Genomic DNA, 14,625 nt, shown 5'->3' with positions numbered 1-14,625 from the left:
TTGGAGTGGTAACTGCTTCTGTTCACCTTCACCTTGCCCGTACCCGTGAATTTGAAAGAATATTTTGAAATATAGTGCTCAATAGCATAAAGCGCCAACCAGGGCTATCTGGCATGCTAGACTGGATCAAATCCATAAGCTCAGGCTGACCGCGATGGAGCACATGTCGGACACAGCCTGGGCCCACTGAAGAAAGTACCTTGGTCTGGGGTTGTGTCGAGGGTGAGATGCGAGGAGAAGTCCTAGGGAATGCATCTGTGTTGATCCTTAGGATGTAGGTGAAGCAGCGGATCTGAGCCACCCAAGTGGGAGATGTGTCATCATCGAACCCCTATGATGTAGGCAATGCATCGTTATCGAGCCACACAGCCGGTGATGCGATCTCCTCGATCCTAGAAGTGTTGCATCAGCGTAGATGGAGATGTGCCGGTTCCGAACTGCGCAATGATGGCAAAGCGCTAGGTTTTTGCAGATGCAGAACTTAAAACCCACTTCCAAGGGCCCAAGACTGGATTGGAACCCTGAGGTGGTATGTCTGAAGCCAGTGGTGCCTCTGTAGTGAGGGAGACTTCAAAGAGGGGCTTTGAAATGCTCAGAGGTCATCCCTTCCTGCCCTGCCACTCACTACAGGGGGTTAAGCAGTCTTTTGTGTGGGGATGTAGTGGGTTAAGCTAGCCCTTTGTGTGGGGAAAGGACACATTCCTTTCAGATGCAAGTGTGAGGCTGTGCCCAGCTCCTTTCTCCCATCCTGCCCAAGATGGCCCAATAGGATGTGAATAGCCCGTTAGTCACACCTAAGCTCCATTTGTGCGTGGCTGTCTAGAGGGATTGCACATGGCCCAGCTATTAACCACCCTAGACGTGAATGGGAGACAGGCAGCAAGCACACAGGGCTAAGAACGGAAAAATGCCAACTTTCAAAAAGAGGCATTTTAAAAATTGGAATCATAAATTCAACTTTGCCATTAAAGAGGATTTATTATTACAAGTCCATAGGTACCAAACATAACAGATAAACTACCTCTCAATCAGGAATTATAGCTTATTAGATGTAATAACAAATCCCAAATGTTAACCTATGAAAGGGGTAGACTTCACAGTAGTAAAAAACATATGTGGGAGTCTTTTACTACTAGGACATTTAAAACTTAAAAGCATATGTTGTACCCTTTAGTTACACAGCACAGCGCCGTATGGGCTGTCCTGGGCCTACCTTAGGGGTGACATATGTATTAAAAAAGAAGGTTTGAGCCTAGCAATAGGGTCAGCTTGCCAGGTTGACATGGCCGTTCAAAACTGCACAACACAGGCTCAGCAGTGGCAGACCTGAGATACGTTAAAAGGGCTACTGAAGTGGGTGGCACAATCAGTGCTACAGACCGACTAGAAGCATTTAATTTAAAGACCCTGAGCATATGTAATCCACATTACTAGGGACGTATTAGCAAATTAAATATGCCAACTGTGGGTAAACCTATGTAACCAGGGTTTCAGCAGAGAGCCTATGCACTTTAGCACTGGCTAGCAGTAGTAAAGTGCCCAGAGCACTAAAGCCAACAAAAACGAATTCAGTAAAAAGTGGTGGAGGAAGGTAAAAATGTTGGGTGTGACCCTGCAGAAGACACCACCCACGCTATGAACACCATCCACTCTGGCTCTCCTTCCGACCCATGCGCTCACCACATCTTCAACAAAGCCGACACCATCATCGCTCCCCACCTACGAACGTCATAAACAACTCCCTCGCGTACGCCACCTTCCCAGAGAGCTGGAAACACGCAGAGATCAACGCCCTACTGAAGAAACCCACAGCGGACCCAAAAGACCTCAAAAACTTCCGCCCCATCTCTCTTATTCCCTTCCCTGCAAAAGTTATCGAGGAGATCGTCAATAAACAGCTGACCGCATTCCTCAAGGCCAATGGATCCCTCGACCCATCCAGTCCGGATTTTGAGCCATCCACAGCACCGAGACCGCCCTCATCGCAGCCACCGACGACATCAGGATCCTACTTGACAACGGGGAAACAACCGCCCTCATCCTCCTAGACCTCTCAGCCGCCTTCGATACAGTCTGCCACCGTACCCTAATAACCCGCCTCCACAACGCCGGGATCCAAGGTAAAGCCCTGGACTGGATTACCTCGTTCCTCTGCGACAGAACCCAGAGAGTCCGCCTCCCTCCCTTCCGCTCCGCGGCCACCGAGATCATCTGCGGAATACCCCAAGGCTCATCGCTCAGCCCAACCCTCTTCAATATCTACATGAGCTCCCTCGCCACCATCGCATGCAAAAACAACCTCAACATCATCTCGTACGCCGACGACACCCAGCTGATACTCTCCCTCACCAAAGACCCAGCCACCGCCAAACTCAACCTCCAGGAAGGAATGAAAAACGTTGCTGAATGGATGAAATTCAACCGTCTGAAAATGAACTCAGACAAGATGGCGGTCCTAATCCTCGACCCATCCCCGTCCACTTGGGACGACTCCTGGTGGCCCACAGAACTGGGCACCGCACCGACACCCACTGACCACGCACGCAACCTGGGATTCATCCTGGACTCTTCTCTCATGATGATCAAGTAAGTCAACGCCATCTCATCATCATGCTTCAACACCCTGCGCATGCTCCGTAAGATCTTCCGGTTGTTCCCTACCGGAACTATAAAGACGGTCACCCAGGCCCTCGTCACCAGTCGACTAGACTACGGGAACGCCCTATACGCAGGAACCACAGTCGAACTTCAGAAAAGACGCCACCGCATACAGAACGCATCCGCACGACTCATCCTCGACATCCACAGCCACATATCAGCCCACCTGAGAGACCTGCACTGGCTCCCTGTCAACAAAAGGAACACGTTCAGGCTCCTCACCCACGCACACAAAGCGCTCCACGACATAGGTCCCGAATACCTCAACAACCTCCTCACGTTCTACACTCCAACACGCAAACTCGGGTCCGCCAGCCTCGCCCTCCCCACCATCCCACAGATCTGCAGAACCACCGCCGGAGGAAGATCATTTTCCTACCTGGTGGCCAAGACATGGAACATACTCCCGCCCGACCTACGAATGACCCAGGACCACCTCACATTCAGGAAACTCCTCAAGACCTGGCTCTTCGAGCAGTAGCGGCACTGCCCCCCACCCCCCCACCCCCAGCGCCTTGAGACCCCTACGGGTGAGTAGCGCGCACTACAAATGTATTGATTGATTGATTGATTGCAGAAGGCCCATTTCCAACAGCTGAGATAAGGTTTAACATACGAAAGCTGACTGGTCCTAAAGGGGTTGGAAGTATATTCCACAGTAGGGTCTCACAGCCACACCATATAACATACCCAATTGCCTCACACTTCTCAGCTAGGTTTGCACCATTCAGATACTGCCGGATATATTTCATAAAGTTTGAAACATCATATGGGTACATCTAATCTGTCATGGAAGTGTTGGGACAAGAAAGGTCCACTGCATGACTCGGGAGTTCCCCATGTAGCGAGTCACTGGTTATTTTTGATTTTTGCCATCAATGAGCATGAAAGACCAAGTTATTGGAGCATTTTAAATTCACTGTGCTCCCATTTTATTTAATCAATGATAAACCGGGAAGGGGCGCAAGCTCTATTCCGTGAATGGGGAGAAACTTGCCTCAATCTGTTCACTTCTGCTGACAACCACGCAGTGTCAGCACTTCTGCGTGTTGACGTTTTCAAGGCATCTCTCACTCGGAAACGTTCCAACTTAAGGGAAAGGCAGGATTCCTGTTTGCCTATCTGCCAATACCAGTCTTGACCTCAGTTCTCAAGAACTTCAGGACCGACTGGTTCCAAATCATCCTGGTGGCCCGGATTGGACACGGAGAATATGGTATCCATAACTCCTGGGCTTGAACATTTGTCCTTCAAACAGGGTGCCCCTCTGGCAGGGTATGCACTCACAGCAGCATGGCAGGGCTCTGCACACGGGTCTTTACAATCTACACCTTCATGCTTTGAGACAGAGCGTCAAAAGCGGAGTTCCTCAGATCTTCCTTTGAAGGTGGCTGATGTCATCTTAGCAGAAAAGAGTCCCTTGAAAAATACTTTATATGCCTCTTGTTTGGTGCCATACTTGGCAACCAGACCTCCTCAAGTCAACGGTATTTGATGTTTTGTTGTTTGTTTTGTCCTTAGACCGGCAAGACTTTGCTCTGGCCGGGCAGGGTACCTTTCGGCTCTTTTGGCATTTTTGCAGTGAGCTTCAAGCGCTCCGTGTCAACCTGCCATACACCACCTTTTTCACAAATGTTTTTTTGGACACAGCCATCTTTCTTGTTTAAAGATGTGGCCACGCTCCACGTCTTTCAAAAGATCACCTTGCTGGTGTTCTGTGCTTTGCCGTGTGTCTCTAAGGAGGAGGAGGAACTCCACCATTTGGACCCCAAGAGAGCTTTAAGGTTTTATATTGACCATACCAAATGCCACTTAGTAGATCAGCTGTTTGCGGGGTTCTCTGGAGCGAGAAAAGGCAAGGCTATTCAGAACCATCTCTCCCTGGATCGTACTTTGCATTACGATCTGCTACACTTTGGCTAAAAAGCATTCTTAGGAACTACTACCTGCTCATTCTACCAGGGCCTATGCTGCTACCATTGCGTTGGCACACAGTGCCTGCCCTGGACATTTCCCTGGAGGCTACGTGGGCATCACTCCATACGTTCATGAAGCACTACTTTCTGGACAGTATTTTGCTGAAAGGGGCATTTTGCTTGCCGGTCCAGCAGGAATTTCTGGTTTGAATCCATTCACAGTCCCTGCTCTGAATAGGTACTGCTTTAGTATTTATTCAAAGGGTAAGGACTCTGCGGCTGGAATTCTCTATTAAGAGAACAAGTTACTTAGCTTCGGTAGCGATCTTTCTGGTAGAGACTCTATATAGCCACAGATTCTTCACCGACCCTCCCATACTTCCCGTTCTATTTATGGACTCTATTCATCAATAAGACAAATCTAGGAATCTGCACACTGGTTACAACCAATTTGCTATTTGGGCTTTGCGTCTGGGAGTGCAGACAGTCTCTAAAGCAACTGTCATCAGCGCTCAAGAGTGGTGACTATAAAGACTCTGCACGTCATTTCCAGAGAGGAACGGTGTCAGTGGGGATCCACATGGCACCACCTAATGGCGTACAGAAGTACTGCTGAAAAGTTTCCGTATCCAATCTGATACCTAGGGAATATTCAAAAGTTGCCGCTAGAAGCCTCTATCAGAAGTCATGTGTGTATTCTGATGGTCCACTATGACATAGAATACAACCAAAGCTAGGCTTTGTGGTCTGGAGGGGCACACTATGTGCACCTTGCTTTAATGACTGTGACTACCATCAGAACACTGGCTGTGGAGAACTGACTTGGTTATTGGCAAATTATTATACTTTGAGGAGATGCCTTTGTACCTGTTACCTGTAGAGAAAAAGTAGCCTACTAGCCTCTCCTGTGCAAAACTGGCTGTCATCCCGTACAACCAGGTCTTTATCGCTATCTATTTGAGCCATAGATGTCAAATTTGTGTTTATCCTATGTATGTGTAGTATGATTAGTATATAACCTATGAGCTATACTTTTTGTTATAAATACATTTTATTCTAACTGTGTCCGTAAATATTGAAACATCCCAGAGTCAGCAATTTTAATGCCAATCATAAAGCCATAACAGACACGGAATCTGATAAAGCAGATTGTTAGAATAGACAATCGTATTCACAATAGATTCCAAGCTTATGTCACTGCAATATAAAAATGTTCTAGCTATGTCATTTTAGTATGTTTATGCAAATAGCCACTGGCATTACATAATGCATCTTTAGTCAAAGAACATCTATCCATTCCCTTGAACCATTCTTGGAAGAGGAGAGGACAGTATTGGAAATCCAATATTTAGTAATTTCTATTTTGGCAATAGCTCCAAATAAATAAGGGACTATTCTTTTCTGCAATTCCTAGGAGTACCACTTTAGGGGAAATAATCATTTTCCAGCCCAGGATAAGTGACAGGACACTCTCCGACCAATATTGTTGAATAATTGCAAACCCCCATGAAATGTAATACATCATCAGTTTGCTTCTGGCACCCAACGCATTCCTGCCCATCTTCCAGAGGCAATCAAGTGAGTAGTAAATTTGTTGAAAATACATAATTTGGCTCAAGCTTAACTGAGCTGATATGGCTAGTAGACAAGTTGCCACCTGAAATTATCGACAATCATCATAATCATCCAAGGGACTGAGATCTTTATCAAATCTATACTAGAAAGCCAGGGATCTGCCCATGGTCAATTTAGCTTCAAGAGGGCTGAATTTGAGAAAGCATTTTAGATCGGACTGTGTGTCTCGATCGCATGGCACAGCTAAAGATATCTACAAAACTGGGATTTGTGTAGTGCAGGCTCTTCGCTTAATGGTTGGAAGAACTTACTATGATCCTGTCCCAAATATTTTATTTGTGCTGTGTTTGAGAGTCACAGTCTAGGAATACAATCTGGATCTCCTTTGTTTAAATGGTACATAAGATGGAGGTTGGAGGGAACCTCTCAAAAAAAATATGTGAATTGGAGGGTCCACCAAAGCATTCATGAGGTCCTTTGATAGGGGCCAGACTCTAGGATGTTGAGGATAGGAAGCAATGAGCCCTCTTTGAAGTGTAGGAACAATCCCCCATCCTCAGCCCTCCTCCCTGCTGACACTAGAAGACAAAGACTGTGCTTGACTAGTCTGGGAGGAGTACAGAAGTAAGGAACTTCCTGAAACCAGGCCCAGAGCTAGACCTGTGAAATTCATAATTGCTAGCTGCAAAAATAAGAGTGGGGAACAGGGCCGGACTGGTCGTAGCGGGTACCGGTTATTTTCCTGGTGGGCTGGAGGGTGATGGACGGTTTTTGTCCTGGGGGGCTGCTTCTGTTAAAGGGGGCCGCCTGGGACTGGAGCTTCTAAATAGCCACCCCATGACCCGGGAGAGCTAAGGGGGGGTGCAAGGGAGGGGACGATCGTGCGGATTTGCCAGGGCTGAAACCTCCAGGTTTTTTTATATACACTTTTACTCATGCACATTTAGTACAGGTACTGTTCAATTGTAAGACATCAGAAAACATATGCTTCTTCTGTACAAAAATGTATTAAGTCTTTCTTACCTTTTTCGATACTCTTCTCCCCTATTACATAATTCTTCCTAACCCAGAACCAGTCTTCAATATGTATTTCACAAGGAAATTACACTGTCCCATCCATCTCGCATGCCCTCCCAAATCAGCCCTCTATGTTCCCTCCAGTGGCCCCACGCTTTTTTGTTTTCTGAGGGGGCATTCCTAGATAATGTAGAACACTTTGTCCATCATCATGCACAAATCAATTTTTCTACCCAAGGTCCTTACTGTAGATGGTGTTTGCCCACTCAATCTCCATGCAATATCTCTTCTGGCTATCATCATAACCAGATTGCAGAAAACATCTTTGCATTTCATCATAGTTGAGTCTAACTATGTTCCCAACGTACCCAACTTTACTGTCATGTGAAACGCCATCTCAATTGTTCTGTTAATCTGTTCTCTGATCCTATCCCAGAAGCTCTGAATTTGGGGACACTCGCACAATATGGTTAGAAAGTAGAAAAGAGCCATTTTGTTGTCATCCTCAGAGGCAGCTATTGACGCCAATTAGTGCAATAAATATGATGCAGAAGCCAATTAGTGCAATAAATATGATGCAGAATTGTAAGTTGACCAAATCGAAATCCATCCTTTATAGCAATGGCTACACGCATGTCTCCGTTCAGTCACTATTATGATATCTCTTTCCCATTTTGTTCTGTCGTGAGTGTTGCTATGTAATGGAGTGGAGAGCGCCCTTAACTTCAAAATCCATTATTATCACCTGTAGGTGCAGTGGAGATCTGTAAGGTACTGGGAATCTGACAGTTAATCTTCCCTATTAGGTTCTCAAATGATTTTAGTTTATCTTCTCCCCTGATGTCACCAAACTTAGAGACACCTATGGTGTTTCATTCATAGAGACATTGCAGAGTCTGTTGGTCATCCACGTTTAACGAATCAGACAGTGGTGTATTTTTATTTTTTGAAAATCTTTTTATTAAACAGACTCTGTAACAAGGTACAGCACCACAAAGGTCAATACATAGGGCATAGCGAAAACAAGCATTCATACAGGTACAGTAGGGTAGCTCATTGGAAATTACGGGGAGGGAGGGTCATCAATGTCCAGGTCACGAGGAGGGGTACAGATATTCCCACGGTATGAGTTTCAAGGGGCCCATATCTTGGCCCATTTCCGGGGGCAGCCCCGGGCCTTATATACAGTCTTTTCTCTTAGCATGCACCAATCAAGATCTTTTTCCCAATCTGCAATTAAGGGTGCATGCGAGGCTCCCCAAAGCTGCGCGATGTTCCTTTTGGCGATCATACATCCAAGTGTGATCCATTGAATGGTGTACGCATTGAGGTCGGTTGGCTCCTAGATGTTAAGTAAGGCATCTGGGCGCTTCTGGCTTAATCTCAACCTCCAATGTGTCGCTCATGACCGCATGTATCTTGCGCCAATATTCCTGAATTGGTTCACAGTGCCATATGATGTGCATGAATGTGCCAAGTTGAGTGCATCCCCGTCTACGCGATCCGTCTGTCCACCCATGTGTACCAATTGAGGACCTGTTACATAGATTCTATGCAGGATCTTTAGCTGCACAAGCCGAAGCCGCACCGGAATAGCAACCGTTTTGGGGGAGGAGACCGCCGTCTGCAAACTTCCATCGTCCAATTCGATGCGGTCTCCTGTCCATTTCTCCCTCAGCGATATTAGGGGATCACCCACATGGTTGATGAGTTTTCGGTAGGTTACGGAGATTGCCCTTTCGGGTAGGTGGCCATCTAGCAATCTGTCCTCAAGTGGGGAGCTCTCTGGTGGAGAGGAGGCACTGAGCAACGCCGTCCGTAGCGCATGGCGGACTTGCAGATATCGGAAAAGTTCTGAATCTGCCAAATGGTGTTGGCTTTGGAGAGTGTCGCAGGACTTCATGCCCCCTGTATCCCATAGATACCTAATATGGGAGATGCCAATTAAGTCCCATTTATCAAAACCTTTGGAGTTACCCAGATCTCCCAGCTTTTGCGAATCCCACAAGGGTGTGGTGAGGGCCAACCTACCGCTCCAGCCCATTGATTTGGTTGCGGCATGCCAGATTCTAACTGTGTGGTTAGTGGGCCCAGTAAGGGGGTACCTGCCTGGTTTGGAATAGAGTGCTTGAGAGTAGGACCCGTTCGGAAGGATCCACCGATCCATACGGCACCCCGGGTCGTCAGGGCGGCCATAGGTACCGTGGTTTATTGCTGTGAGGTGAGCTGCCCAGTAATACTTTTTGATATCGGGTAGCCCTATTCCACCGTCGTACCAACTGAGCATGAGCTTTGGTAAGGCAGTGCGCAGTCTACCATTCCATAAATGGTTACGTTGGAGGCCCTCAATTTCCCGGAAGTAAGCGTTTGGTACAGGATCAGCCGAGTTTTGTAACACATAGAGGACACGGGGCAGGGACATCATTTTAAAAAGGGCCACCTTACCTAATAGAGAGAGTGGGAGTGACTTCCAGGTTGTGATGTCACTTTTGAGTCTCTGCAAGGGAGGGACAAGGTTGCGGACGTATATAACCGAGGGGTTAAGAGAAACGAATATGTCTAGGTATTTGAAGCCGTCTGAAACTATCGGTATGGGGCAGTCTCAAGGTAGTGGGGGAGGGCCCCCATAAAGGACATAAAGAAGAGATTTTTGCCAATTGACTCGGAATCCAGAGTATCTGCCGAAAACGTGTAGGATGTCGAATACGGCAAGCAAGGATCTTTTGACAGTGGTGTCTTTAATGTAAGTACCTCCTCTGAGGCATTTTGCTGATTTGCTACTTGCCAGGTTGTTGCTATTGTTATCCAGGCATGTGTTGGGGGTCCGTCCCGTCCCCAGTACACTGCACCAGGATATCCTCTAGATCTTTTTGCTCGGTGCACCAGTGCCAGCATTTCCTGTCAATCATTGCCAGGGGGCCTACAATAGTGGAGACTGAGAAAGTTTGTGTGCTCCAGTGCTGTGGTCACCAACGCCAACTCCCCGTGCCAGATTCAAGACAGAAACCAGAAGTTCTGAATCCTACCAAGAAGAGATGCCTTGCACTCGCCTTAAGGGAAGGAGTCGACTGACTTCCAAGGAGGGGTGCTGGTGGTAGCCTTGCATGAAGAACAAGCTATCTAGAAAATAGGAGGGCTGTGATGAGCTTTAGAGGATGAATTTAAGTTAGTCCGCTGTAACTGAGGGAAGGATATGCATAACTAGGCCATGTGGTGAGACCTTGAGACCCTGATTTCCTGCATGGTGCCACGAAGCAAGGTAATCCACTTCCTGAATCTGTAATTGCCTGGGGAAACCTTACTCTCCAAAACACAGGCCTGTATAAGAAGAATCTCTGATTACTCTGCACAAAGAAAAATCAAAAATTAGTTTGGTGGTTTGGCCACCAGGAACACACTTCAGCAGTTCACCAAGATGAAGTGTCTCTCAACAACATCATTGTTGAGACTCCAGATGAGCTTCAAGATGGGCTCCTCCTGATAGAGTCAGGTGCGGCCAGCCTCACACACCTTCAAGTGCAACCCCACGGCCCAGCTGACAACACAACGCGGGTAAAGCCTGCACACCAAAGTTTTAAAAGTACAGTATGCAACTGAGGTTTTGAGGATCACAAGTAATTTTGACTGACATCGGTGCTGCTACAACAGTACCCTAAGGCAATCACAACTTCCCAGAATGATCATCGCTTAACTACTGCCTTGGGGTATGTGAAAGGAGATTGCACTGAGCAGCCTTTGGAGACACTGATTGTGTTTTTGCACCACTATTGTGATGACCCCAATAACGAACCAGAGAGCAATGGCAAAATGATACTGACTTCCCAATGATAACTGTATTTAATATTTTTATAGCTGCATTTTAGATATGAGGTGCTTTGCTGTATTCGGAGAATAAAATATTATTTTCTTTTTAAGTAAAACCACTGGCCAGACACTTTATTATTGGTTGTTGGTACTTGCGTAACTAAGTACAGCGTCTCTAATACACACAACCTCCCTGGGTAAGATTTAAACCCTCAGTCTAGCTAGCCTATGGGTCAAGTGTTAACTCCATGATCAGTTGTGGCTCCAAATAGTAAGGTAGGCACTGGATACAAGAAGAAATAGGCTGTCACTGCCACAGTTTGAGGCCAGCACCCTACAACTGCCCTGGAAGCCCAGAAAATATTCCCATAGACAGCTGATTTATGAACCTTTTCAATCTGTTTATCTTGCGATTAATAGTACACAAAATCCATCATCTAAATATGACTTATACCATGGTATTTAGGAGTAGGAGTACACATCTAAAGATGATCAAACAAACTAAATATTAAAGCATGGTATCATAAAGAATTAATTTAATCACCATATGCTTGGCTTGACATTCCTTTTTAATTTAACCAAATATCGTAGGATTGAGAATACAGCCCTGACAATAGGATACTGTTTCTATTTGCCCCCTTAAACATAGATAAGATAAGTGACTGTAAGTTATTTCAACTTATAATTCAATTACGGAAATATGTTTTTACTAAATTACAGAAACGCAAAAGCATAAACTTACCTCTTTTTTGCATCGCCTTCCTTAATACAAATCTTCTCCACTGTATCCTTTCACAAGACAAAATGCAAAGAAAACCTTATTTAACAAATAGATGAAACTCGTATACACAAAGGACTAAGAATGAGTCTGTGCAACTTTTTTAATGCAACTGTCATACAGTCCTGTTTTTAACATTGTTTTACTTCTATATCAAGCCTACCAGACCACTGGTTTACTTCATACTGGTCCAGTGGAGGGACACTCCCATTAGTTAAATGTAAGTTGATGTGCATGTCAGGACACCCCAGTTTTCTCTGCTGCAGCTACAGATGTTTCACATTACAAAAGGAAGCCTGCTGAGACCTTGGCTCTCTTAAACTGTAGCCAAGGTATTCTTCTTTTTTGGGCCTAATAGTTTCTATGCATCAAAAGGAAAGGTGGACCATGAAGGAACCTACAACATGCATATTACAAAGCAGGATGTCAAAGCGTTGATAACTCTTCATTCAGCAAATCAAATGTATATAGTTCCATGGTTGCATGTATTGAGTGAAGATATTCTCATCCTACCCAGTTTTACTTGGCTAAAGAAATAGATTTTTAGCGAAAGAAACAGGATCCTGCTGACGACTTATAAAGACATTTTGTGCATACTTCACAACAACCTTTCATAAGTTTTAGAATCACAAACCACATCTTCTGGCCAGAATGAAGGGTAATTATCATGTCACTTTGGTTTCTTTCTTATTATCTTCACAAAGGAGGGTCAGATCAAGAAAGTGTAGTATATCTTCGTTTGTCTTTACAGTCCATGTCAGTAAAGCAAAAGTTAATTACCTCCAGTAACGCTCTTTCCGGTGGATACTCTAGCTAACTGCAGAATCCTCATCTTTTGAATTTCCCTAAGTGCCAGATTGGATGTGGATAACTCAAATGCAGTGCTATAGCCTGCCAGTAGGTGGTGTTGTGCAACTCTGTATCAGCACTGTTTCATTGCAGATGCGATGAATGGAGCAGCATATATGTGCCACCCATGGACACAGACATCAGTTTCTTTCATGGACTCGTATGCTCCATCAGATGCAAATAACATCTGCAAGTTGAATGAACCAGGGAGCAGATCCCTAAATTGGGATCTTTTTAGATGGAACAGATCATACCACAAAGTGGGAAGGTAGGAGGATGGTGAGGAATCTGTGGTTAGATAGATTGTCCAAAAAGAAAAAATATCAAAAAGGGGGAGTGAAGAGGTGGTGCTGAACTACACCAAGGTGGGCGCGTCCTCCTCTCCTGAAAGTACAAATAATCAACAAAGTCCACCTTACGTAGAGTTAGTGTTTAACCAGGTGTTCATGGAATACACTATATGTGTTAAAATACCCCTCACACACCAAAAGGGCCCTTGGTGTCATGCTTTATCATTGGGGTCTTCCCGCCCCGCTGCGGGACGGGCAGTGCTGCGACAAGCGACTACGCTGGAGCACCTTTTATTATGAGGGTGCTATGTGAGTGAATGGGAGTGAGTGTCAGTAGGGTCAGGGGTGATAAATAAGTGATGTTAAAAAATACCTGGCCTAGTGGTAGAATTGTTTTTTAATAAACACTGGCTGGTATTGTTAAAAAAGTGATGCGGAGAGGTAAAGTGGTTTAATGGACTTACTCTCCTGTGCGGGTCAACATGTTTTGGGGCCTCAAGCCCCTTCGTCAGGACCGGGGACCGATCCCCCTGTCACTCACTAATGTTTTACCACAAAAAATAAGGTGTATGTACTAAGAATAATGATCAATGTGTATAGATATAATTTTATAAATATACGTATTCCTGGCTATATCAGTAATGCTGATGTAATATGCTCAGGATGTTTGGAGTCAGTGCCCCATGAGCCAACTCTGGAGCGAAGGGTAAAATGAGGATCCAAATCAACCCCCAGCACCGCGGTGCTTCCTCCTTCGTCCGTGGCTTCCGTGATAGATTGTCCACCAGAGAAAGCGTTACCAAAGGTAAGTAACTTGTCCTGCCGATGGATATTTCTAACCGCATATTCCATAGCTTGTGAAGAAATACCAAAGCAGTATCCCCCAAAGTGGTGGGTCTGTAGAATGGCTCAGTCAACAAAGTTCTACAGGGACACAAAATCAAAATGCATTTCAAAACAGACTTGACTGTCTAGGCAATGTGAAGTTAACATGTGCAATGATGTCAACATAGCTGCATGGAAAATATCCAGGACAGGCACACGGTATGCTAACAGTGGTAACAGCCTTGTACGCAATGCAGTAAGCTTTTTGGCCTTCTGGAGGCTTCTACCTAGCCAATGCATAGCAAATCTTAATGCAGAGGGCTATCCGTCAAGAGATGGTCCATTTCTGCAACGCCTCACCCTTTGTCGCCTTGGAGAACCACCCAAAGAGCTGATGTTCTTTGGAATGATCAATGCAAAAAATGTGTGCACTATTGGGGTCCAAACAATGGAGTCTATCTTCCTCTTTCCAGGGATCAGGGGGAGAAAAAAATGGCAGATGCATTGTCCAACATGAAAAGGCGTTAACATCCTTTAAAAAAAATCTTTTTATTTCTACATTTTGGAGGAAACGTACAATAGGGTACAAGTCAACTTTCCCATCCACACATCAGGGCCAGCCACCCCTTGTAGTGATATTATGTGAGACAGCCAACTCAAATACAGACACAATGATGCTCCACCTCACCTCCCTCAACAGTACCCTCCCCGCGGTTGCATGGATCCCATTATGCATTCTAACAGCTTATATGTGTTCCTTACTCCTCTTTTATTGCCCGTTGACCCTGGCCTCCCTTCTCTATTTCTTTACCATCGGCTAGTTGGGTCATCAGTTCTTCCGAGTCTCTGAGGTACTTTTCAACCATCTCATCAGTTCTTAGCCATTTAAGGTGCAGTTCTTCCGACAAGGTCC

General features: G+C 45.5%; 1 protein-coding gene across 4 annotated transcripts in view; it reads right to left on the bottom strand.

The window, feature by feature from the left end:
- The window catches only part of PARP4 (poly(ADP-ribose) polymerase family member 4), a 2,216,130-nt gene that overhangs the window by 1,563,747 nt on the left and 637,758 nt on the right, over positions 1 to 14,625 (bottom strand). For all 4 annotated transcript variants that reach the window (XM_078657066.1, XM_078657067.1, XM_078657068.1 and 1 more), the window contains one exon: positions 11,713 to 11,759. In XM_078657066.1, the coding sequence (XP_078513192.1) occupies positions 11,713 to 11,759 (47 nt within the window). The remainder of the gene's footprint in view (positions 1 to 11,712; positions 11,760 to 14,625) is intronic.

This window comes from Lissotriton helveticus, chromosome 8, assembly GCF_964261635.1.
Source record: "Lissotriton helveticus chromosome 8, aLisHel1.1, whole genome shotgun sequence".
Taxonomy (NCBI): Eukaryota; Metazoa; Chordata; class Amphibia; order Caudata; family Salamandridae; genus Lissotriton; species Lissotriton helveticus.
The sequence above is the reverse complement of the archived record's forward strand: the minus strand, read 5'-3'. Positions and strand labels throughout refer to the sequence as shown.